At 37.8% G+C, this 23179-nt stretch overlaps 1 protein-coding gene across 9 annotated transcripts in view; it reads left to right on the top strand.

Annotated features, from left to right (window-relative positions):
* The window catches only part of rap1gap2a (RAP1 GTPase activating protein 2a), a 146898-nt gene that overhangs the window by 104496 nt on the left and 19223 nt on the right, over nt 1-23179 (top strand). For 6 of the 9 annotated variants that reach the window (XR_001859226.2, XM_017725395.2, XM_037546609.1 and 3 more), the window contains 6 exons: nt 10964-10999; nt 14505-14537; nt 15893-15925; nt 17350-17577; nt 20413-20516; nt 22864-22942. Coding sequence is in view for 8 of the 9 variants with exons in the window: in XM_017725395.2 (XP_017580884.1) it covers nt 10964-10999; nt 14505-14537; nt 15893-15925; nt 17350-17577; nt 20413-20516; nt 22864-22942 (513 nt within the window). In the remaining variant the exon portion in view is untranslated. Of the gene's footprint in view, nt 1-6941; nt 7101-10963; nt 11000-14504; nt 14538-15892; nt 15926-17349; nt 17578-20412; nt 20517-22863; nt 22943-23179 lie in introns of those variants that run through there. The other 3 variants (XM_017725397.2, XM_017725402.2, XM_017725394.2) reach the window with 3 other exon arrangements.

The raw sequence follows: 23179 nt of genomic DNA, 5'->3' as shown, positions 1-23179 counted from the left end.
CCTTATGTGTACACTCAACGTCTATTTTATTAGCTCCGCATACTATATAGGTGCACTTTGTAGTTCTACAATTAGACTGCAGTCCATCTGTTTCTCTGCATTCTTTGTTAGCCCCCATTCAGGCTGTTCTTCAGTGGTCAGGAACAGCAGAGAGCAGATATTATTTGGGTGGCGGCTCATTCTCAGCACTGTATTGACACTGACGTGGAAGTGAGGTGTGAGTAGGTGTTGTGCTGGCACAAGTGAACAATATGTTTTTGCAGCTTATTTTATATATGTGCTACATGGACTGACGAGTACACATTTTGGAACAATGTTTACAAACTAAAATTAGCTCTTTTACATCAAAAAAGTAAGGAAGTACATTTTCCATGATTTGGGCCCTTTAAAGCAAGACTTTGAAAAGTACAGGTAAAAAATTCTGGACAATTTTTGGTGTTGGGAACCCAGGTGTGTGATGAGAATATTGAAGAGTGTCAGGTGATCAGTAATGAGGTGCAGCAGAGCGAGGCTGAGCAGTCTCAGGTGCAGCAGAAATGACAAGCTTGCACTTCACAGTGACAGGACCAAGGACTGCTCCTCCATTAAAAAAAATATTAAAACAAATTTATTTCAGAGCTATAACTCATTCAGAATATCAGCTCAGTGGTTCTCTGTATTTGATGGGCCAAAATATTACAGTTTTCTCAATCTAGTCAGTTGTGTCATTTACTTCCATATAGCACATTTGAATACTGTGATTGGCACTTGACCCCTGAGACCCTCAATTTTTTAAGTGCTGCTTAACACTTTTAAGCCAACTGGCCACATGCAAAAGAACAACCAGTCACTGCATAGCAACTGCCTCTACCCACCTTATACAACAAGTGGTGGAAAAACACAGAGAAAACTCCTCAGAACAAACCTACAGGACCGCCTGCCACTAATGGCCTGGACCAACAGCAAGTTATGACTAAGGAATCAAGATTAGGTCTTCAGCTCAAATTTAAAGAAAACAAATGTTATGACCATTGAAGTCTGCTAACTTAACCACTGATGGTGAAGATTTAGAAATAATGGACAGCTTTTTGCCTGTTTGGATCAGTTATTATAGTTATTAGCAATAACAACAAGTTATTAACAACAAAGGATCTAGCAGTAAACATAAATAAATAAAAATGGATGAAGGAAGAGCTTGAAAAGAAAATATGTTGATGTCTATGATATCTATATAAAGTAGTAATGTATGTAGTATAGAAATATGTGCATGTATATATTATACACACACACACACACACACACACACACACACACACACACACACACACACTCACTCACTGCTCAGCATAAATGAGTACACCCCAACAGATTTGTCAGAAAACCTTTAGTTTCCTTTCAGAATCAACATTTTCTATGGGATACTATACTACAAAATACTCCCACAAATGTGGGTCATTGATTGCAAACAAGATGTGTTAATTTGCACAAACATAAAAGTAATTTTCCTAACAAATGCATTCAAGACCATGTCACAAAAATGAGTACAACCCAATGAAAGTCTTAGGAGCACAGCTAAAGTTTAGACTACAAAATTCTCATTAATAAGAATTCAACCGCAGGTGAGTCTAATTATCCATTAAACAGGTGTCCAGCAGACAGTTGGCTATAAAAGGGTGTTACGTAACAAACTAAACCCCTTCCCATTTCATGCTGTCATCAATGGCACTGCATGGAAGAGAAATGTCACAAGACCTACGAAAAAAATCATTTCTTTACACAGGAAAGGTGAAGGCTACAAGAAGATCAGCAAAGCTTTACTGATCAGTCAGAGTACTGTAGCAAAAGTGATACAAAAATTTAAGAAAGATAGAACTGCAACCATCTCCCAAAGACGTCCAGGCCGTCCACAGAGGTTATCACCTAAACAGGAGCGTCTTCTGATCAGAAGGCTTGATGAAAATCGCCATGCAAGTTCAGTGCAGTTAGTGAAAGAAGTAGAAAGGCAATCTGGGGTGACTGTTTCCAGTGTCACAATACGGCGTACACTGCACAGGAACGGCATGCATGGGTGTCATCCACGAAGGAAGCCTCTCCTAAAGCCTGTGCACAAAAAAGCCTGCCCTGATCTGAACCCAACCGAACACCTATGGGGAATTCTGAAGAGACAAGTTGAGCATCACTCTCCATCCAGCATCCAGGCTCTAAAAGAGGTCATTCTTGAAGAATGGAAAAATATTGATGTTTCAATATGTCGCCAATTTGTTCATTCCATGCCTAGAAGACTTGGTGCTGTCCTTAAAAATCATGGAGGTCATACAAAATACTAGATGTAGTAGTTTTTGTTGTGAGGTGTATTCATTTTTACATCAACTAATTTGAGTAAAACTGAAGATTTTGTAATCCAAGTTAAATTATTAACCTTACTTCCATGGTTATAGGTCAAACCAATATTCAATGAAACTCAGTCTTGTCAAAATTTTGGAAATTGTTCTTGTGTTCAGTGAGATATTGATTAAAATCTTACTTTTCAAAGGGGGTGTACTCATTTTATGCTGAGCACTGTGTGTGTATATATATATATATATATATATATATATATATATATATACACACACACACACACACACACACACACACACACACACACAGAGCGCCCTACACAATTATTGGCACCCCTCGTTAAGATGTGCTCTTAGGCTTCTAATAAATCATTTTTTAAAAAAATAATATAGGACAACAATGCAAAAAAAAAAAAGAGAAAAAAAATCTGACCTTTAATTCAAGTACATTTATTCAGTGGGAAAAAAAATCCCACATTAAGAAATAATTATTTTACATGAAATCATCTGTGCCACAATTATTGGCAACCCTGATGTTAATACTTTGTACAACCCCCTTTTGCCAACAAGACAGCACTTAACCTTCTCCTATAACATTTCAGAAGATGGGAAAATACATAGAGAGGGCTGTTCGACAATTACTCTTTGCACAATCTCTCCAAATTGTCCAGAGTCCTGGGTCCTCTCCTATGCACTCTTCAGCTCACCCCACAGGTTTTCATTTGGGTTGAGGTCTGGGGACTGAGATGGCCATGGGAGGAGCTTGATTTTGTGTTTGGTGAACCATTTTTGTGTAGATTTGGTCACATGTTTAGGGTCATAAAGACCCAGTGACGAACCATCTTCAGCTTTCGGGCAGAGGCCACCAGATTTAGATTTAAAATGTCCTTGTATTTCAAAGAGTTCATGATGCCATGCACCCTAACAAGGTTCCCAGGGCCTTTGGAAGAGGAACAGGCCCACAGCCATACTTCACAGTGGGCATGAGGTGCTTTTCCGCATACTCATCTTTTGTGTTACGCCAGACCTACTTAGAGTGTTTGTTGCCAAGAAGCTCTATCTTGGTCTCATCTGACCAAAGCACATGGTCCCAGTTGAAGTCCCAGTACCACTTAACGAACTCCAGACGTTTACGTTTATGCTTGTAAGTGAGAAAAGGCTTTTTCCGTGCATGCCTCCCAAACAGCTTGTTGGCATGTAGATAGCGCCTGATGGTTGTTATGGAGACTTTGTAACCCCAAGATGCTACTCTTTGATGCAATTCTCTAACAGTGAGCTTTGCAGAACTTTTTACTTCTCTTACCATCCTCCTCACTGTGCGTGGTGGCAAGATAAACCTGCGTCCTCGTCCAGGCTTGTTTGCCACTGTTCCAGTTGTATTAAACTTCTTGATGATTCCTCTGACTGTACATATGGGCAGGTGTAGGCGAGTGGCTGTTTTCTTGTAGCCATTGCCTGACTTATGAAGGTCACACATCTGCCTTACTTGAATGGTGTGTTCTCTTGTCTTTTTTCCATGTTGAAGAGTGGATAAGAGAAATCGGCCCTTGTATCACATCATATTTATACCCCAGGGAAACAGGAAGTGATGAATAACTAATTAAAGGTTCCTGGACACTCTGATCAAGTTTATAAACTACAGTAGAAATGACAGAAATGCTTCAATTACATTTATTTTCTAGGGGTGCCAATAATTGTGGAACAGGTGATTTTATTTAAAAAAAAGATTTCTTAGTCAGGGATTTTTTTTAATTCACTTGAGTTAAAGGTTACATTTTTCTACAATTTTCAGTGTGACATTATGCTTATGAAATAAAAATTGAATTTATTTTAAGGCTTTTAACACATCTTAACAAGGGGTGCTGATAATTGTGGAGGGCGCTGTAAATATATAAACAAATAAAATTTGTTTCACTTGAACCTCTTATTTTGGACATATTATGAGAAGAACCAATAGTTTGTAAAATACAGTAATTGTAGAATTGTAGCATTTTGTAGAAGAAGGTAAAATTGGGAGTGTTGAACAAGCCGTTTAGGAACCTGAAGATCCAAAGAGAAATCAGGAAATTCTAGACAAACTCTAGTCATATGGTCACTTGTAGTCTAAACTTACTTGAAGGCATTTAATAATAACAACAACAACAATAGAGGTCCAAGGTCATGTCTTTCTTCAGAGAGATAAAGAGAAATGCTTGTTCACCAGCTCACTAGTGGAATCTTACACTTCCACATTTGTCCTTAGGTGCACGCTATACCTATTCACACGATTATGCATACACATTCTCATGAACCAAGTGTGACAACCCCCATTAACACCTGCTCTCTCTGGGTGTGGATTCAGTGAAAGTTGTTAGGAAACTGAATTTCAAGTGTGAGTGTGTTTACACACACACACACACACACAAATGTGTCTTGTAAAAGCAATCTAGTGTTGATGACTCACTCACATGCTGCGGTTAGAGACCGCTCCCAATTTAAGCCCCCGGTTATAAAAGAGGAAAGAGGAAAAGGCAGAGCATGCATAACACTGATAAAGTCTCCAGCACGCTTCGGTGTAGAAGGCTGGGAGAGACGACTTGTTACAGAGCATTCATGAGAGAGACAAAGAGAGAGAGAGAGAGAGAGAGAGACAGAGAGACAGAGAGACAGTAGAAAAGAGAAGGAAGGAAGTGTGTGCAAATATCTACAGACACTGGCTGGACCAGTTGTGGTGCGTGTGGTGTGGCAGACCTGGCAGTCTTGTTCCTGCTTTATGCGAGGGAGTCCAACACATTGCTGACTGCCAGGGAGAGAGGTATGGTACCGACCACAATATTCAACGAGAGCAAGAGAGAGTGAGAGGGTTTGTGGTGGGGGGTGGGCAGAGAGTTTAATTCCTTGGACTCTAGGCTCATTCAGTTATTGTCTCTTTAATGCAAAGGTCATACTCTTCTACTTTAATAATGTGATTTTCCAGTGCTGTTTTCAACTAATATGTAGATAGATAGAGAGAGAGAGAGAGAGAGAGAGAGAGAGAGATAGATAGATAGATAGATAGTTAGAGAGAGAGAGTTACTCTATATACAATAATAAGGTATGCAGTGGGAATCTAAATATTACAAACTATCTGCCGAAGGGTCTTTTTATTTGTATTTTACTCAATATTTTGAGGACTCTGTGAACAAGAAGTTATTAAATGATAAACAATAAACTGTAGTTATCTGTCAGGTTATCAGCTTTGAGGTTTTACCTACATTTTTGAAATAGGACTTATTCTGGATTTCAATTTATTTTAACTTAAATCTCTAAGCAATACAGCTTGCTCTGTCATTTTAGAATCTTCTGCACCTCCAATTATTATTTATTATTAATTTTTATTTATGTATCTTCATAGTCAAATAAAAAAATTAACTTTACTGGAGAAGGCAAAAAATTTCTTTACTTTTAATGCAAGTGAAGTCAGATAGATGCAACAAAGACCACCAATGTGTACAAAATGTGTAAAGGCCATTGAAAACATATCTTCATGTTAATTTTATATTTACCCATTTACCCAGTTGTCCCTATTGAATTAGGAAAGGTCATGTAGTCATGAAGCAAAAAAAAAGTCAATAATTTATTTAGAGATGTTTAAACACAGAGGTCAAATTGACCCCAGAAATAATAGGAGGGCTAGACCAGCCCAGTACAACTACAGTGGCCTAACCATCAAAAACTCACTACTAAGCCTGCTACCATAGTTACATTGAATAATATGTTCAAAAAGTAAGACACAATTTATCTCTTTAAAATACATGAGCATGAACTCATGAAGCATGAAGATACTGTTGCTTGACTGAAAACACGAGTGGCTGCAAGTATGGTTGCTACTTAGTTAGCCAGTGTGTGATTGTATATTAACATTAAGCTAGCCGCCTGTAGCCTTAGTGTGCTAATAAAATGAATGAACTATCTAACTTACCCCTTCTGCACTGTTCCTCACTCTGATATCCAAACTAATTGTTTACTTTCATTTCTTTGCTTCTTGTTTAAGTGACTTTCTATTTTTATCGTGACCACCCCTGATGTTTCTCCATCTCTTTCTCTAGCTAGCCTTCACAGTTTAACTTTCCTGTTTGCTATCATTATTCTTAGCTCTGCAGGTGGTGGCAGTAGAGTGACTGGCTGGTGGCCACACACTGAGAATGCAGTAGGCCACTCATGTGTGCATATGTGCCCTTCAACATTTGCCTGTTATTTGTTGTTTATACCAGGTGGTCTCCATTCATTTTCTATAGGATTACATTAGAAAAGACCATGCAGTTCCCTCTTTCTCAATCCCTCAGCGGCCCACACACATAGCGTCCCACCGGGAATTGTTCTGGTCCTCCTGATGGCCAGTCCACCCCTGAGAGTAATAGAACACAGCACTAACACAGAAGTTCAGAACTCTCAAAAACAAATGTGAAGGCTCAGAAACACAGCATCTCTCTCACACATAGATTATGTGCTGTATTGTAGGAGTAAATGTGAATAACACAAGACATTCGCCCACATGTCTGGGAGAGATCAGTGTGGTGCAGTTCAGCGAGTGGGTGTGGGGGCTGGGGAGTGGCTGTCTGTCTTAAAAGAGGTGTGTGCGTGTGTGTGCATGCATGCATGCTTGAATATGTGTGTATAGGAGAGGTTTAAGTTTACTCTTCCTGCTTGTTTGCCTGAGGCCTTTCTGCAGCACGGTGTTTTAGAGGGAAGCCTGCATGGAGGCAGACATGCTGGACGCCTGGCGACTTCATTTACGTTCCAGAAGTTCTTAGCATGTCTCAGGTACTCTATCAGATCTTTTCTTAGTTGGACGGATTTCTGGAGGCAACATTGCATTTTGTTACCGAGCAGACTATGTTATCAAACTGGCTAGTGTTTGCGGTGGTTTATCAGATGTGGTCATATTCTGGTGGCTGTTTCATTCTTTTTTTAGCTGTTAACTGAGGTTTATTATTCATTATTATTCAGTCATAGTTGTGTGCTGGTATCTTTTATTGTTAACACTTTAAACTACAGGCATATTATTAATTACTATTCAGCTATGATTATATTCTTGTGGATTCTTTCATTCCTTTTTTTTTGTTGGTAACCACTTAAACTGCAAATTGCAATTCATTATCATTCAGACATGATTATAATCTGGTGGCTTTTTGTTCTTTAATTATTGATAAACTCTTAAACCGCAGGTTCGTTTTTAATCACTATTCGGACACTAATATTTTTGTTGCTTGTTCTTTCTTTTTCTGTTGTTAAACCCTGAAAAGTCTAGCTTATTAATCAGTTATTAATTTTAACACTTATTTTTTAGGAACTGTTAGTCATTTTAGCATAACTACTGTGAAATTAATGTGTAAATTATGTAGCTATGAGAGTGTGAAGAGTAGGTCCTCATACAGACCCTTCGAATGTAAGAGTTTTGTACACAGTGAGAGTTTGCTTCATGTTTTAACTATCTGTGTAGTATTTTTTGAAAAGTCCTTCAAGATGTGTACTGGTAATCAGTGGTGCAGCAACAGCACAGCCCAAAGGGTGCTGCAGGAGATAAGAGGACTCAGCATGTAGCTATGAAACTTTAACACTGCTGCTCCTCAGGCTACAGCTATGAGAGCAGCTTGCACTGCAGGGAGTATGTATGTCTGTGGGAGCTGATCAGGGTCTCTGTTTTCTGTTGTCTGTCAACAGTTGCCCTCAATCCTCCACCTATGAGGTATAGTTATTGTATCAGATCTCCAAGGTTATCCTGGCAGTCGTGGTGCTTGTAGGCCAGGCTTTGTTGACTTTGTGGAGCCATACTGGTCATGAATCCATGGCAAATTAAACATTAACCAAGTGATATTTTTCTCCTCTGTCTCCACCTCTTTCTTGCCGACACCTGTTGGGTTTCCTTTGCATTTGCATATGATCTTTATTAAATGTGTCTTGTACAGGCCTCTCAGAGTGAGATGTGTAGCGGGGTGAAAATGCACTGATGCGTTGCAATGAATTAAATGCAATAGTACTGACATTGTAGAACTGCTTATCATCAATTATAATAATATTCAATACAGTATGTGCTCATTATTTTTGCCAATATAAAGGACTCAGGTAATTTTCAAATGTTAAAATCCAAAGAATAACTATATGGTTTATGTTAGTATTTCAGTACTGTATGAAAGAGTCCTCCAGCTACATTTGTGAATATTTTTAAAAATATTAATGAATTGTGACATAATGATTGAATCAAACAAATCTAAATTTCATAATGTACTGAATAATATCTGAAATAAATATCCAGTTGTTTGGTTTGCTGCACTGTGCAAATGTCCGAGACCACACTTCATTGGCTTATTCCAGTCAAAACTATCATTATGAATAAGAGTTCAGATGAAAAAGCAGAAAACAGAAAATGACACAGAACCCTCAAAAACTAAAAACAGTATTTAGTACATCCATTCATTTCCTATATTTTCAAAAAAACTTTGTTCTTTAAAGAAATCTGGGAACAACATTCAGTCATAGAAGTTGGTTGCATTTTCTTCTGCTCATTATCCAACTAATCCCAAACACATTCAGTGATGTTGAGGTCTGGACTCTAGGGTGGTCAGTCCATTGTTCTGAGAACACCAGCAGCTTCTTTGTTTGATTTTTTTTTTTTTTTTTTGTATGAGTGTTGAGTTTCTTCTTACAGTGGAAGGATGGAAAGAAGGATGGATTTTTTCAGATGTGAAGAAAGAGTGGAGCTTGATTTTCTCCTCTCTCTCAAAGATGAAAGTACTGCTTTCCTGATGGTGGCAGTTTTGACTGTCTGTTTTCAAATTTTTTTGAACAGTTGTGAAAAATGTTTACTTATTTTCCTTTAACTTTCTCCTTCCTTTTGCAATCTTATATCTAATCTCCACAGAAATATTTGCTGAAAGTTAATCATTTATACTTAATTGTCAGTTTGACTAGAATTTTGGAATGACTTTACTGAAGTAGCGATATTTTAGGACTGTTCTTTTAAACCACTGTCTTTTCTGAGGTTCTGGGGTTCCATTCAGACTCCTATTTGAAGAAGGTCATAAAGGATTTTCTTTTGAACAGTTTTCCTATGCAAGTCCTGCACATTGGTCACACATTATATATGTTCATTAATTTTAAATGTGGTTATAAAGCACATGCAGGTTTATTCCACATGTGCTTTTTGTGCAAGTGAATCCATAGGTGCCTATTCCATACTTCACAGGATGAGTGCAAAACTCTGTTTACCTTGTTTGAACAATACCAGAAGGCCCAGAGGCACTCTCCCTAGTTACACATGCACATGGCTTGGGTTCAATTATCTGAGTTTGTTTGTGTGTGTGTGAGTGGGGTGTAGGACAACTGGAGATCTAGCTATCTTGCCTGCCAAGTGTCATCTCAACTGTGTCATCGCTTAAAGCCTTCTGACTCTTGGGAGATTTTTGAGAGCTACACAGATAGTAGCTCAAAGATAGTAACATCAGCTTATGACCAAAGTCATTTGACAAGCCTAGTTTTTTTCTTTCTCATAAGTCCTCTAACCCTCAGCCTTTAACAACAACGTTACATTGTAAAATATTTGAAAGAGCAGAGGTTGCTTTGATGTGTTTTTGAGATGTAGATTGAATGAACATTGCTTTTGTATGGCTGAACCAATATTTTACTTCGCTTTTGTTTAATAGAATAAACAAGAGGGAGCGGTTGTGGCCAAAGCTTTATTTGCTGTACTATGTGTAGCATATTGTCACTGTCAGATTCAAACATTGCAGTACTGTTTGCATCACTTTTTTGAATTGCTAGGATTCGTCTTTTTATTTTTTTTCTTCACTAAAAGAAAATGAGGAGAAGACACCATCAGCTATACAAGCACCAAATTTGGAGTGTCATTCTAGTATTCCACACTACTCAGGAAAGTGAAACAATCCCAGTTGGCCATACGGCTTTTACTATACAGCAACGTTTTACATCAAAACACCTTGCTTCCTATCAGAAGGTGTTGGGTTTGAATCCCATCTGAGCAGCCGTTGCAAAGGTATGGCACGTCAGCAACATGAAGCTTGTTTTTTGAAACCTTCACAAGAGCCAAAAATACAATAACTATCAAAAATATCAATAAAAATGTTTCACTGGGTTTATGGTGCTTGGACCCCTGATTCTTTTTTATTTTCATTTCTTTGTCACACATCAGTAGCTCTTTTCATTGTGTGAAGTTCATGATGAATGAACCAACAAACTCTCCTTAAAAACGTCTCCTTATAAATATACAAGGTTTTGCTCTAGCAGTGACAACATACTATACCATAGACAATCATGTCAATGCTTTTCCTTGGCCATTGAAGAGAAATCCTGTTGTCTCAGAGCACACTTATAAAGAAGCCAGTGGGCAGATACTGTAAGTGTATTGTAAGTCAGTGGGTGTTTACTAAGTAAAGGTAAAAATGTAAAAATGTGACAAAATGATTGTCCTTGGTAATCAACCGTATTCCACAGATACAATAGAGTTTAGGTTGAAAAACTCTGATGAACTTCTTTAATCAAACAATGTATTTAAATAACACCAGTTAAACTACATTTAAGTACGTTTTTAAGGTTTAACAGCAATAAGAATGTGTATTCATACTGCAATGTCATGTGTAATCTTACATCTCTTTGTTTTTCTCTTTCAGTCTGCTGAGTTCTTTGACATGCTGGAAAGAATGCAGGTAAGAGAATGTGGATTTTTCTAGCCTTGGTTAACATTTGCTGCTGTATAAACTTCATTGGCTTAGCCTTCAGGTGGCTTTTCTGGGCTTTTAGCTAGGAGTGTATGTATAGAGACAGTCAGAAGGGGTGATAATTATGTCCTTGATTGCTGGGAGAACTGAAGTGGTTCATCCTCAGCTTAGCCAGCAGTGAGGCTGTGCATCCAAACCTCATTGAATAATTACACAGGAAAGAATACTCTGCCTTCTTTCAAAGCTCATTTGATTCATCTAATACTTTTCTCTGTGGTGGCTGTTGAGTTAGTCGGGGTAGTGGTGGGGATTGTTCTTTAGAAATCACGTTTTTCAGACCAGTGACTCATTGACCCGACACATCACTTCTGGATGCTTGGTGGTGGGTGGGGGGTGTATTAGCTAGTGGCTAAAGAGCAGCAAATCAATGCATAGAACTCTTATTTGAGAGAGGAGATCGGTGCATCACTCAGATGGCCTTGAAGTGGACTCTATCTTATCCTGAGTCCTATATGATCTGTTTTTGATTGACCGAGTCTAAAAGGCTGAAGCCTCTCAAATGGATGATCACAGAGCTCATACCCCTCACAATCAAAGCCAAGAGCATTGGGTGTCCAGAGGCTGCATTTCACATTTAGTCTGCTGCTGTTAAAGGAATACTCCATGGTTTTTCAATCTAAACTCTATTTGACACATCTATGTTGAATTGTTGATTACCAGACAGTCATTTTGATACATTATCATATGCCTAGATAAAAACTAAAACACATTCACAATATTGTTGAATTATGTGAATAAACATCTGTGGAACTGAATTTGAAACTATAACATGAAACAGATATGAAAGAACATCTGTTATGAAATTATATCCAGTGGGGCAACACAGCAAAAAAAATGCAATCTAAGTTACTTTCACTTTCCCTCAAGTTTTGTGGGAAACATGCAGTCAGAGGAAACTTGTGAAAACCCCACCTACATTACTGCATTAGCATTGTATTACCACAGGTCCTTTTCTCTGAAAAACTAGTGCTGAAATCTCTGAGGGAACCAACTATAGAGATTTACAAAAATTAATTGCATCTTTATTGAAACCTTACCTTTAGCATTATCTTTGATAAAGAATTACAGAAGGTGTTCTACAAAATTATGTTTCATTAGAAAATACTGACAGAATTTACCAGAATTTACCAGTGACTTTGAGAGTTTGATTTACCAGTGTTATGAGAGTTTGATTTGGTGTATGAGTATGATTCTGTTTTGTTCTTTTCCAAGTACAGAGAAAGGTTTCAAAATCATTGTCTGTGGTAATCAACCTCCTTAGTACAGATGCAGCAGGCTGAACAATGCTGGAGTACTTCTTTAATGCTGTAGCCACAGACTGAACTCTTATGGCTCTTATGAAGATAATTCCCACCATTATCTACTAAGCTACATATCAGGTAGACACATAGAACAGCCATAGGTAATGTGAAAGTCAGATTTTTCTCACTGTTTTCCTTTGGACTTTAGAGGTAAAGAATATGGCATAAACTTTTTCTTCTTATACTACTACTACTACTACTACTACTACTACTACTACTACTACTACTACTACTACTACTACTACTACTGCTGCTGACAATAATAATTATAGGAACAAACCTAATTTATCATTTCTCTAATTTAACATTTCTCATGTTAGATGAGCAATACCATATCACAGGAAAGGTGGTGCCGTTATTCATCCCACAGTAGCCTAGTCTCATACTGGACTAATATGATTTCATACCACCCCTGCTTCTTTTTGCCTGTGGCCATCCATTACCTAGTTATAGTTCCTATATTCCAATGATGCTCACAGAAGTTACTTGAGCATTAATAGCTCTCCCTTGTGGAGAATCTTCAGCCTCCTAAACTTCTGAGTCAGACAAACAAAAATACATGACAAAACAGCTGGACAACATATAATATCAAGCAGGAAAACCTAGAGATAAACAGCACAAGACCAACTGAATTCACCTCAAATGGATTTAAATTTAGCGGCTCACTTATTACGACGAGGCTATGTCACTTTGCCCGTATTTACATCGCACCTGTAACTTTTGAATATAGAAAATGTGGCCAATCATTTTAAAGCAGTGTATTACTTTTGCCCAGTGTTTTCTCCAGCACCCTGAGCCATTTTCTTCTTTTATTCTTTACTGTTCTGTGCTGCAGATTGGCTAACAGTGCACTGAATATAATGGAGAGTTTGGAGTCCTCTGCAGTGCAAAGAGAGACCACAGTCACAGCTATCTAGCTGTTGTATATCATCACTATCCAAAGAAAAACATGTATCTCATTTATGTATGTATCATGTATCAAATTTTAGTTTTCTATATTTGATAACTTTGGCAGTCCTTTACATCGGGTGAAAATTTTATGATGAATGGAACAATAGAAGAGCAGCGATATAAAAGCTCTTTACTTTGACTTACATTAAAAGTACAGAAATTTTTGGCCTCTCCTGTAAAGTTACCATTTTGGAGACATATGTTTTTTCTTTGGAAAGCGACGATATCTGATTTATGACCTGGCAATCATTTTTGAACACTCCAGACAGTTTCACAGACATGCTAGAAACAAAATGTTTAAATATTTACAACCCCAATTCCAATGAAGTTGGGATGATGTGTAAAACATAAATAAAATCAGAATACAATGATTTGCAAATCCTTTTGGACTATGGACTATTTGCTCATGCGGTTGTTCACAAAGTGGTGAACCTCGCCCCATCCTTGCTTGTGAATGACTGGGATGCTCCCTTTATACCCAATCATGACACTCACCTGTTTCCAATTAACCTGTTCACCTATGGAATGTTCCAAACATTTTTTTTTTGAGCATTCCTCAACTTTCCCAGTCTTTTGTTGCCCCTGTCCCAACTTCTTTGGAATGTGTTGCAGGCATCAAATTCAAAATGAGTGAATATTTGCAAAAAACAATAAAGTTTATCCATTTGAACATTAAATATCTTGTCTTTGGAGTGTATTCAATTGAATATAGGTTGAAAAGGATTTGTAAATCATCGTATTCTGTTTTTATTTATGTTTTACACAACGTCCCAACTTCATTGTAATTGGGGTTGTATTTCAATATGATTACTTGTTCTTTTCCTGCAAATGGTAACCAGACGGGTGGAGTCCCAGCACACATAATGGATGAAACGTTAGGATGTTATGTTAGGAAAATCAGCACAACTTTGTACAGTCTACACATTAGGGTCCAAAGGAAACAACAGAGCAATTACAAACTACAAATGAAAAACAAGGCCCAATACACAAGACAAATGCTGGCCTGAGCTAATGTGTTGTTAATCTGCTTTTAAAAACACCTGTCAGGCTTGCATTTCTAATATCCTCTGATAACTCTCCAGAGTTCTATTCCATTTAAATTGTAAGAGGATGGATTGAAACTGTTCTGCTTAACCCCATTATTCCTTTTCCCTTTCTAATGCAAACCTGGATCACTACAGATTCCTAAAACTGAAGAGACTAAGAAGCACAAGGTGTGGAGGGTAGCGAGAGAGTGTATGTGTGAACGTGCATGTGCATGTGTCTAAAGTATATACATACATTACTGCTGTTTAAACAGTGTCAAGCCTGCTTTTGTGTCTGTACCCTTGATTCCGTTGCTCTTTTGCTGGCGGTCATTTACTTTGTAAACCTTTTGAGAAGAATGAAGGCCTTGTCCAGAGCTTTCGAACGCCTCAGGTCACCTTCATGCTAAATAGAAGTTAACGTTAAATGTCTTCCACATCTAGAACTGATAAGGTCAAGGCTGTTAGGTTTCAAACTGTGCTGGAAGAAGCAGAAATGCCAACATGTGGAACACCTCAGGGTGCAAGCACAGGCTAAATCATCAATCTACATACCTTTTCTTGTGCATAGTAAAGTGCAAAGTGTTTTGTTGCTAATTTGATGTATGTGTGGTGCATGTTTTATGCTATATATCCTCCAAAGCTTGTTTGGGCTCAATTCTATTACCATTTAGCCAGTTATTGTTTGTGTGCAAATCAGCTGCCCAATATGAATAAAATGCTGTGTTGCAGTTATGTTAGAATAGTTTTACAGACCTAGATATGATTCTTCTTACAGAATATATGTCTGAGGACAGTTTGTTAAAGTTTTGGTGCTGGTGTGCACCAAATTTGACTGCTATCTCTACCTTCACAAGGCTTTTGGTTGGCTTGCAAAATTCAGAATCTAATAATTCTTTGTTTTCATCTACACTTAGCCCAGAATGTCTGATTGTGTCCAGACATTCTGGTCACAAGACAAATCCCTGATAAGATGGTTAAAACATTATTAAATTATTATTATCAAAAAATGTTGGCATCATGTGAATGTCTTGATTCATCCAAAAATCCATGGAACACCTAATACCTGGAACATACAGGATTATTATAAATGTGCTCTGGGGGATACCCTGGGTGGCGGGTAGGATAGTCCTCCTTCCTCCACCACCACTGTCTGCAAGCTTATGTAAGAGAAATGGGAGTTCTCTTCGAAACTCATTGAGCTTCCTAATGATGCTGCTTTTGTGGTAGTTTGAAAAGATGTAGTTATATTTTACATGACTAGCCTTCGCCCCTCAGCTTGGTAGCATTGATGGTGTGAGACTTGCTGGGTGAGGACTGGCCATAGCTAAACTGGGAGGAGAATTGGGTAAATGACATAACAGTTAACTGTCTTTATAAAACTGAATTTTGTTTTGCCTCTTGACCTGAACTAACTGGAGATGAGCCCTCAGCCAGCTTTGGAGATGCTGCTGTGCTTTCCTGATGAGTGGTCAGTGCTTGTTAGTGATAAACCACATGTCCACATATAGTCTTACAGCTTACAGTTGCTTTCTTTTTAATAGGATGACTACATCCCTTACCCCCGGATAGAAGACGTGAGTACAAACATGCACGGAAACTCCCACCAGCACATATGCAAATACATAACATGCACCTACAACATAATCACCTACAAATGCATTGTTTCAGCTGTGGTGAAAAGCACAGCACTTGTGAAAATCCTATTCCACCTAATGTAAACAAAATAGGTGTAAAAAAGTACAGATAACTGTATTTCAGTGAAAGCATGGGTAGTTTGTTAAAATCTTCCTCAAGTAAAAGTACACTGTGAGATTGGAACAGTGCAGGAATTGATTTTAAGCATTTTTGAGGATTGAATTGATGTAAAGTTTTGATTTTCATTGCTTCATTCAAAGTATTTATTTTAGTTGAATAAAACAAGTTAAACTGCAAATGTATTTTTAGGTTGAGTTGTCAAACCATTTTTACAGTCTATGGACACAAAAATATATATAATAAACTTGGACCACTGCATTGCATGGCATTATTTGTTACTAATCCTGTAATCTGCAGAAACACAGTGCACTTCTGCTTACCATTTTCCTTAGCCATGACTCTGATGTGGCAAATAATGGGCATTACTAGTCGTTCATTGGGTGCTTAAAAAAAAAAAGAAAAATAAACTGATTGACAATAGAAAAAAGAAGAATATCACCGTAGCAAACATTTCAAAGGTCTAAATAGAGCTGTATGAAGTAAAAAGTGTGATTTTTTTTTCTATTGAAAATCTAATAGTAAAAGGACAAATGTTCCATCTTAAAATACTCATGTAAAGTAAAAATCTTCCAAATTAATACTTTAAAGTACAGGGAGATTCACATTTTGATGCCCAACTGTCCTTGCCTGAACAACATTTCTGGCCTTAACAACGCCACCTACTTCATTGCTCTGATGCAGGGGCATCCTGGTTTGCTTGAAGGTCCATATACTCAGGTGTACATTGCACATTGTGTCTTTCAGATTGCTTCATCCAAGTGAGAGTTATTACAGAATATTCGGGGCCTCTTTCGAATGAATCTCCCTGTATAAATCCCAGTATTTTACAGCCTGGAATAAGTACCTAAATTATCCACATTGGACTGCATTATACTGCATTGCTTAGAGATGGTACTTAACATTGAGATTCCAGTTTAAAATGCTACACTGGTCTACGTTCTTGTATTTAATGTGAACTAGGCAGGTTGGAAACAGCAGTGAACAAACACATATAAAATAAATATGATTTGAAATGAATAACACCCTCTAAATGTAGGCATTTTGGAAAAAAATTGCCCACTGCAATTTTTCATTAAGTTGAATGACTTTTTTCTACCATTCTGTACTGATCAGCCAACCTAGCAGCAGGTACTGTGAATGCATTTGTAGGCTGAGCATGTAAGGGTTGGTTTCTCTACGCTGACTGCATTGGGTCGGTTTGACCTGCTGCACTAGCAGTAATGTCTTTCTGCTGTTTGTGTAGGTGCTGGAGAAGGGGAGTCCGTACCCACAGGTGATCCTGCCTCAGTTTGGGGGATACTGGATTGAGGATGCTGAAGCTCCAGCAGGAACTCCCACCTCCTCAGACAGCAGCTTCTGTGAGGAAGAGGAGGCTGAAAGCTCAGGCCCAGGGGGAGAAGGAGGAGGATTCGGATACCGGCTCGAGAGCAACAGCACTGCGCGAGCTTACCGCAAACACTTTCTGGGCAGGGTGAGTATAAATTCAACTACTCTTGAAAGTGGTTACTTTCAACATCTGTTGAAAAGTCTGTACAATTTTTATATGGCAGTAATATAAAAGAGGAACAACCATTGCATCTCTGTCCTTGACAGTGTCAGCATGCAATAAATAAGAGAACTTGATATTTTGAAACACTCAATAAGTGTAACATCTCTCAACTTTTTTTCAGTCTAACATGCTGGTCCACTACAGTGGCCTCCACAGTCATTAGATCTGAATCCAACAAAGTACCTTTTGGATGTGACAGAATTGGAGATTCACAGCATGAATGTACAGCTGACAGATCTGCAGCAATTAAGTGATGCTTTCATGTCAATATGGACCAGAATCTCTTATAAACGCTCACTTTCAACATCTTGAGGAATCCATGCCATGAAGAATTCATGCTATTCTGAGAGCAAGCGGGTCCTGCTCAGTATTAGAATTAACTTAATAAAGACACCTAAATATATTAGAATTGTTTATTGAGCTCCACAATTAAAAAAAAAACTTAATTGACAAGGATCATGGATTAAGCCTTCTCTTTAGCTGTTGAAGTCCTAAGCAAGAGGATGGCTTGTTTTGCTTTATCTACCTAGATACCACAGAGAAAAACAATTGCTAATTGGTCAATTCTCCACTAGGTGTTTTAAGAATTTGTTTCCACCCAACACTTAATAATAAAACAAGAGCAGTACTGCAACCCAAGCAGAGTTTCAATACAAGTATGATTCTATTGGAAAAATTAACTAAAAACAAAAGACATGTATTTTTATTTTTTTATTTTCTGAAGGCCTAAAAGCCCCTGAGGGTCCCCCATGGACAATAAAAAGGTCTACATTTTACTTCTGATTATTAAGGATAACACACAAATTGTTTTCCTTTCTTTTTTGTAAAAACAATTATTAGACTCCCCTCCACCCCATGGTATGCACATACAGGTTTCCAAGTATAAATACAAAGAGATTTTAACAATTGTCAAAGTTAATAATTGACTTCCTCCATGAAAGAACTAAAAGAACAACCCCTACACATACACACAGTTTACTCTCTACAGCAGGGATGTCCAGTCATCTGCAAAGGACTGGTGTAGCTGCAGGTTTTTATTTCAACAACTCAGGAGCACAGTTGAAAAATGTTGGTGGTCCATGTTTTTAAAATCTGGTTGATTATTTATTTGTTAATTAAATTTTAATGAAATTAGCTTCTGTTACATTATTATAAAAATAAATAATGGATAAAGAGGTTGCCATAAGGTTAAATAAGGTAGCGTGTCCCATGTACAGTCGTATGCAGTAAGTTTGAATGCTCCCAGTCAAATTGCCTGCTTTGTTCATTTCCTGAGTGAAATGTAAGTAAACACATCCTGTACAGTGAACAAAATGAAACATGGCATAAAATGTACAGGTCACTTTTTAAGCCTCATTTGTTTTCAATATGTTACCTTTAGCAAATAAGCAGTAATTATTTTCTCTCAACAAAACATGAACTTTGGCATACAATTCTATGTATGTTGCCTTTCAGTATCGTTCAGGCTAAAGCTTTAGCACATATATTACTGTTCAAAAGTTTGGAATCCATTGTCATATTTGTCATGTATGGAATGAGCATGGGGGCTGGATATGAGTGTGAGTAGACTTATAATTAATAACAAAAACAATATACAAAGTAACTAACTACAAGGCTTAAACAACAAAGCACAAACAAATCACAAGGCAGGGAGACCCACTACATCAGATAAAGTGACACGTAGACCAGACAACACTGACTGAAACAAAGGGCTAGATAAAGGCTAAAACAAATGGGGAACAACGGGGAGAGGGAGGAGACAGAGACTACAGACAGGTGAAGATACTACTGTGGAAGGCGGGGGAAAGGGTGGAGCACAAGAACCAAAATAAAACGCAAGCACATGGCAGATTGTACTGTACATGGCTACAACACAGGGCAAAAAACAGACACAGGAGCAAGGGGAAACCATGGCAATATTAATCATTGCTGCTATTTTATACAATGTAGACTGAGATAATATAAACTAAACATCAAAAGGTATTTTTTGATGTTTTGATAAATCTTGGAAACATATCTGCTGTGAGATTCAATACAAAGCATGTTGCCTGATGTTTGTTCTCCAGATCAAATCTTATTGATGGAAACACTGATTGCTAAAGTTTGAATGGTGGTTTCAAACTTTTGAACAGTACTGTGGGTAGAACACAGTTGCTAAGTTAACCTACTTAATTACAATAGCATTAAGGCAGAGTTGATAGTGCTAACGTTAGCGGTGTAGACTGATAAAAAAATAAACCATTATGTCTGAAAACACTTCAAACATACTTGTACCTGTTGCAGACTATATTGGAGGAAATTTTATGTTAGATGAAACTAATAGAATAAAGGATGTTAAACAGCTGTTTGCCCACCAGACAAGGATGGGGTGGTGGTTGTGCATCTGTGAACCACTGGCTTGGCAGGTCAACATCTCTGCCTTTAATGCAAGGATTTTTCTGCTTTTCAGTTTCAAATCTCTCTCTCTCTGTCTGTGGAGAAGCTTACCACTCTTTGTTTTTGTGTGCTGTAGAGAGTTTGATGGAAATATAACAAAGTGACTCTTCCACTGAGCAGTAGAGGGAGATATTAATTCAAAATCAGTCATTTGGAAAATAAAGCTCTCCATTTCTCTGTGTGAAGGGGAGATTGACCGGGTGAGGAATTCAGAGGATGTGAATGAAGCCTGTGTAATTACTCACTCTCTTTCTCTCTCTCTCTCTCTCTCTCTCTCTCTCTCTCTCTCTCTCTCTCTCTCTCTCTCTCTCTCTCTCTCAGGAACACATGAACTATTATTGCACAGGCAGTAGTTTGGGGAACCTCATCATGTCTTTAAAGCATGAGGAGGTTGAGGGGCAGGAATTCCTACGCATAATGCTCAGGTATGACACACACATACATTCATGGGCTTTTTTATTAGAAACACCTGTACACCTGCACAGTCACACAACTATCCAATCAGTCAATCATGTAGTAGTAACACAATGCAGAAAATCACAAAGACATGGGTAAGGAGCTTCTGTATGTTCACATCAAACATCAGAATGGGAAAAAAAATGTAATCTAAACAGCATAAACAGAGTTTATGTAAACAGAGTTCAGGCTGTTGGAGGTGGTGTAATGTGTAGGGCTGTTTTACCAGTTGAGCACATTTTGAATGCTACAGCCCATCAGCACAGCAAAAAAAATATCTTCACAAATGAAAACTTTCTAAATGTTGTTAATAAATCTAATGTTTCTCATAATGACATTATTGTAAGAATATTATAAGATTATTCTACCTGTTTCACTTGTTTAGGGAAATTGTGTCTAGTAAATGTCCCTTTTTCCACTGGCAGATTAGTTTTCCTTTTTGAAAAATAATAAAGATATAATTCTGCTTATTTCAATAAGAGATGCTTAAAATAAGTAAAATGATCTGCCAATGGTAAAAAAACACTTCCATAAGATAAACATTGCTTAAAACAAGTAAAAAATGTCTGGAAATAAGTTAAATAATCTTACAAGATTCTTAGGACAGTCTCATAATGGGAAATAATACATACATTGACTACATTTAAGACGTTTACGCTTGCTAAGATCATGTTTGTGTGAGTATCATTGCTGACCATGTGCATCCCTTTGTGGTCACAATTTACCCATTTTCTAATGGCCATGATGCAGTGGTACTGCACTGAATGATAGTGCACCTTGTCACTGGTCATCTCAAAGTGATTCTATTAGCATGATAATGAGTTTAGTGGACTGCAGTGGCCTCCACAGTCTTTAGATCTGAATCTAATAAAGTACCTTTTGGATGTGACCGAACTAGAGATTCACAGCATGAATGTAGAGCTGACAGATCTGCAGCAATTAAGTGATGCAGTCATGTCAATATGGACCAGAATCTCTTAGATGAAGAATTCATGCTGTTCTGAGAGCAAGTGGGTCCTCCTCAGTATTAGAATGAACCTAATAAAAGCACCTAAATGCATTAGAATTCTTTATTGTGGTTCACAATTTAAAATATTAACTGACAAGGATCATCCATGACTTTTAGACCAAGGCTTTCAAATTGAACTATAAATGTCAAAGCTTCATCAAAGTATTCTGCTATCATCACTATAGGATTCTAGTAGTTTATTCTGTTTGATTATTTAGTGCCTTTTAATGCATTAGGCCTTCTCTTCAGCTGTTGAAGTCCTAAGCAATAGGATGGCTTGTTTTGCTGTATCTACCTAGATACCACAAAGAAAAACAATTTCCAATTGGCCAGTTCTCCACTAGGTGTTTCAAGAATGCATTTCCATCCAACACTTGATAATAAAACAAGAGCAGTACTGCAACTCAAGCAGAGTTTCAATATAAGCATGATTCTATTGGAAAAATGAACTAAAACAACAGACATGTATTTTTATTTTTTTAGTCTCTGAAGGCCTAAAAGCCCCTGAGGGTTCCCCATGGACAATAAAAAGGCCTAAATTTTACTAGATTTTTAAGGATAACACACAATATTTTGCAAATTGTTTTCCTTTCTTTTTGTGAAAATAATTATTAGACCCCCCCCCCTCCACCCCATGATATGCATATATATGTTTCCAAATATAAATAAAAAGAGATTTTAACAATAGTCAAAGTTAATAATTGACTTCCTCCATGAAAGAACTAAAACTAGAACTGGGGCAGTCGTGGGCTGGAGGTTAGAGAGCTGGCTCTGTGATCAGGTTGCTGGTTCAATCCCTAGTACCAACAGTCCGTGACTGAGGTGTCCTTGACCAAGACACCTAACCTCCAATTGCTCCCTGGGCGCTGTGGATAGGGCTGCCCACCACTCCGGGCAAGTGTGCTCACTGCCCCCTAGTGTGTATGTGGTGTTTCACTTCACGGATGAGTTAAATGCAGAGGTGGAACTTGCCTGGTTGTGGGATTAAAAAAGTATCATTTAACTTAACTTAAAAGAACAGCTCCTACACATACACACAGTTTACTCTCTACAACAGGGATGAGCAGTCATCTGCAAAGGCCTGGTGTAGCTGTAGGGTTTTATTTCAACAACTCAGGAGCAAAAATGATAATATGTTGAAGATGAAGACTAATTAGATAAATGAGTAGAATCAAATATGCTCCTGCTTTATTTAAACAGAACTCTGCAGCCACACCAGCCCTTTGTGGACAAGATCAGACACCCCTGTTCTACATCAATTCTCCGTCTGTTCTGAACAAATCTTCATCCATCTTTCACTCTTTCAGGTCAAAGACGAAGACTCTTCATGACAGGATCCCACTGGAGGGACTGCCCCAGCTGCCCAGTGTGCCTCAGATAGCCAAGGTATGCATCATGTACCAGTGCTTCTTTAACTCCTGCAGATCAGTGAAGCTTACTCAGGACATTACTTTGTCAGGTTTACAGCAAAAGGTGTAACACTGTGATACTTTAAGACATTTTCATGATACACAATCACAATATTTACAATACAATACACCAGCAAAACAGTAGTTCCAAATAATAATCATTATAATGATACTGAAAAACTATGAGGAAAAAAAGTATATATGAGATAATGAC

The sequence above is a fragment of the Pygocentrus nattereri genome, chromosome 17 (genome assembly GCF_015220715.1).
Source record: "Pygocentrus nattereri isolate fPygNat1 chromosome 17, fPygNat1.pri, whole genome shotgun sequence".
NCBI classification, from domain to species: Eukaryota; Metazoa; Chordata; class Actinopteri; order Characiformes; family Serrasalmidae; genus Pygocentrus; species Pygocentrus nattereri.
The sequence above is the reverse complement of the archived record's forward strand: the minus strand, read 5'-3'. Positions and strand labels throughout refer to the sequence as shown.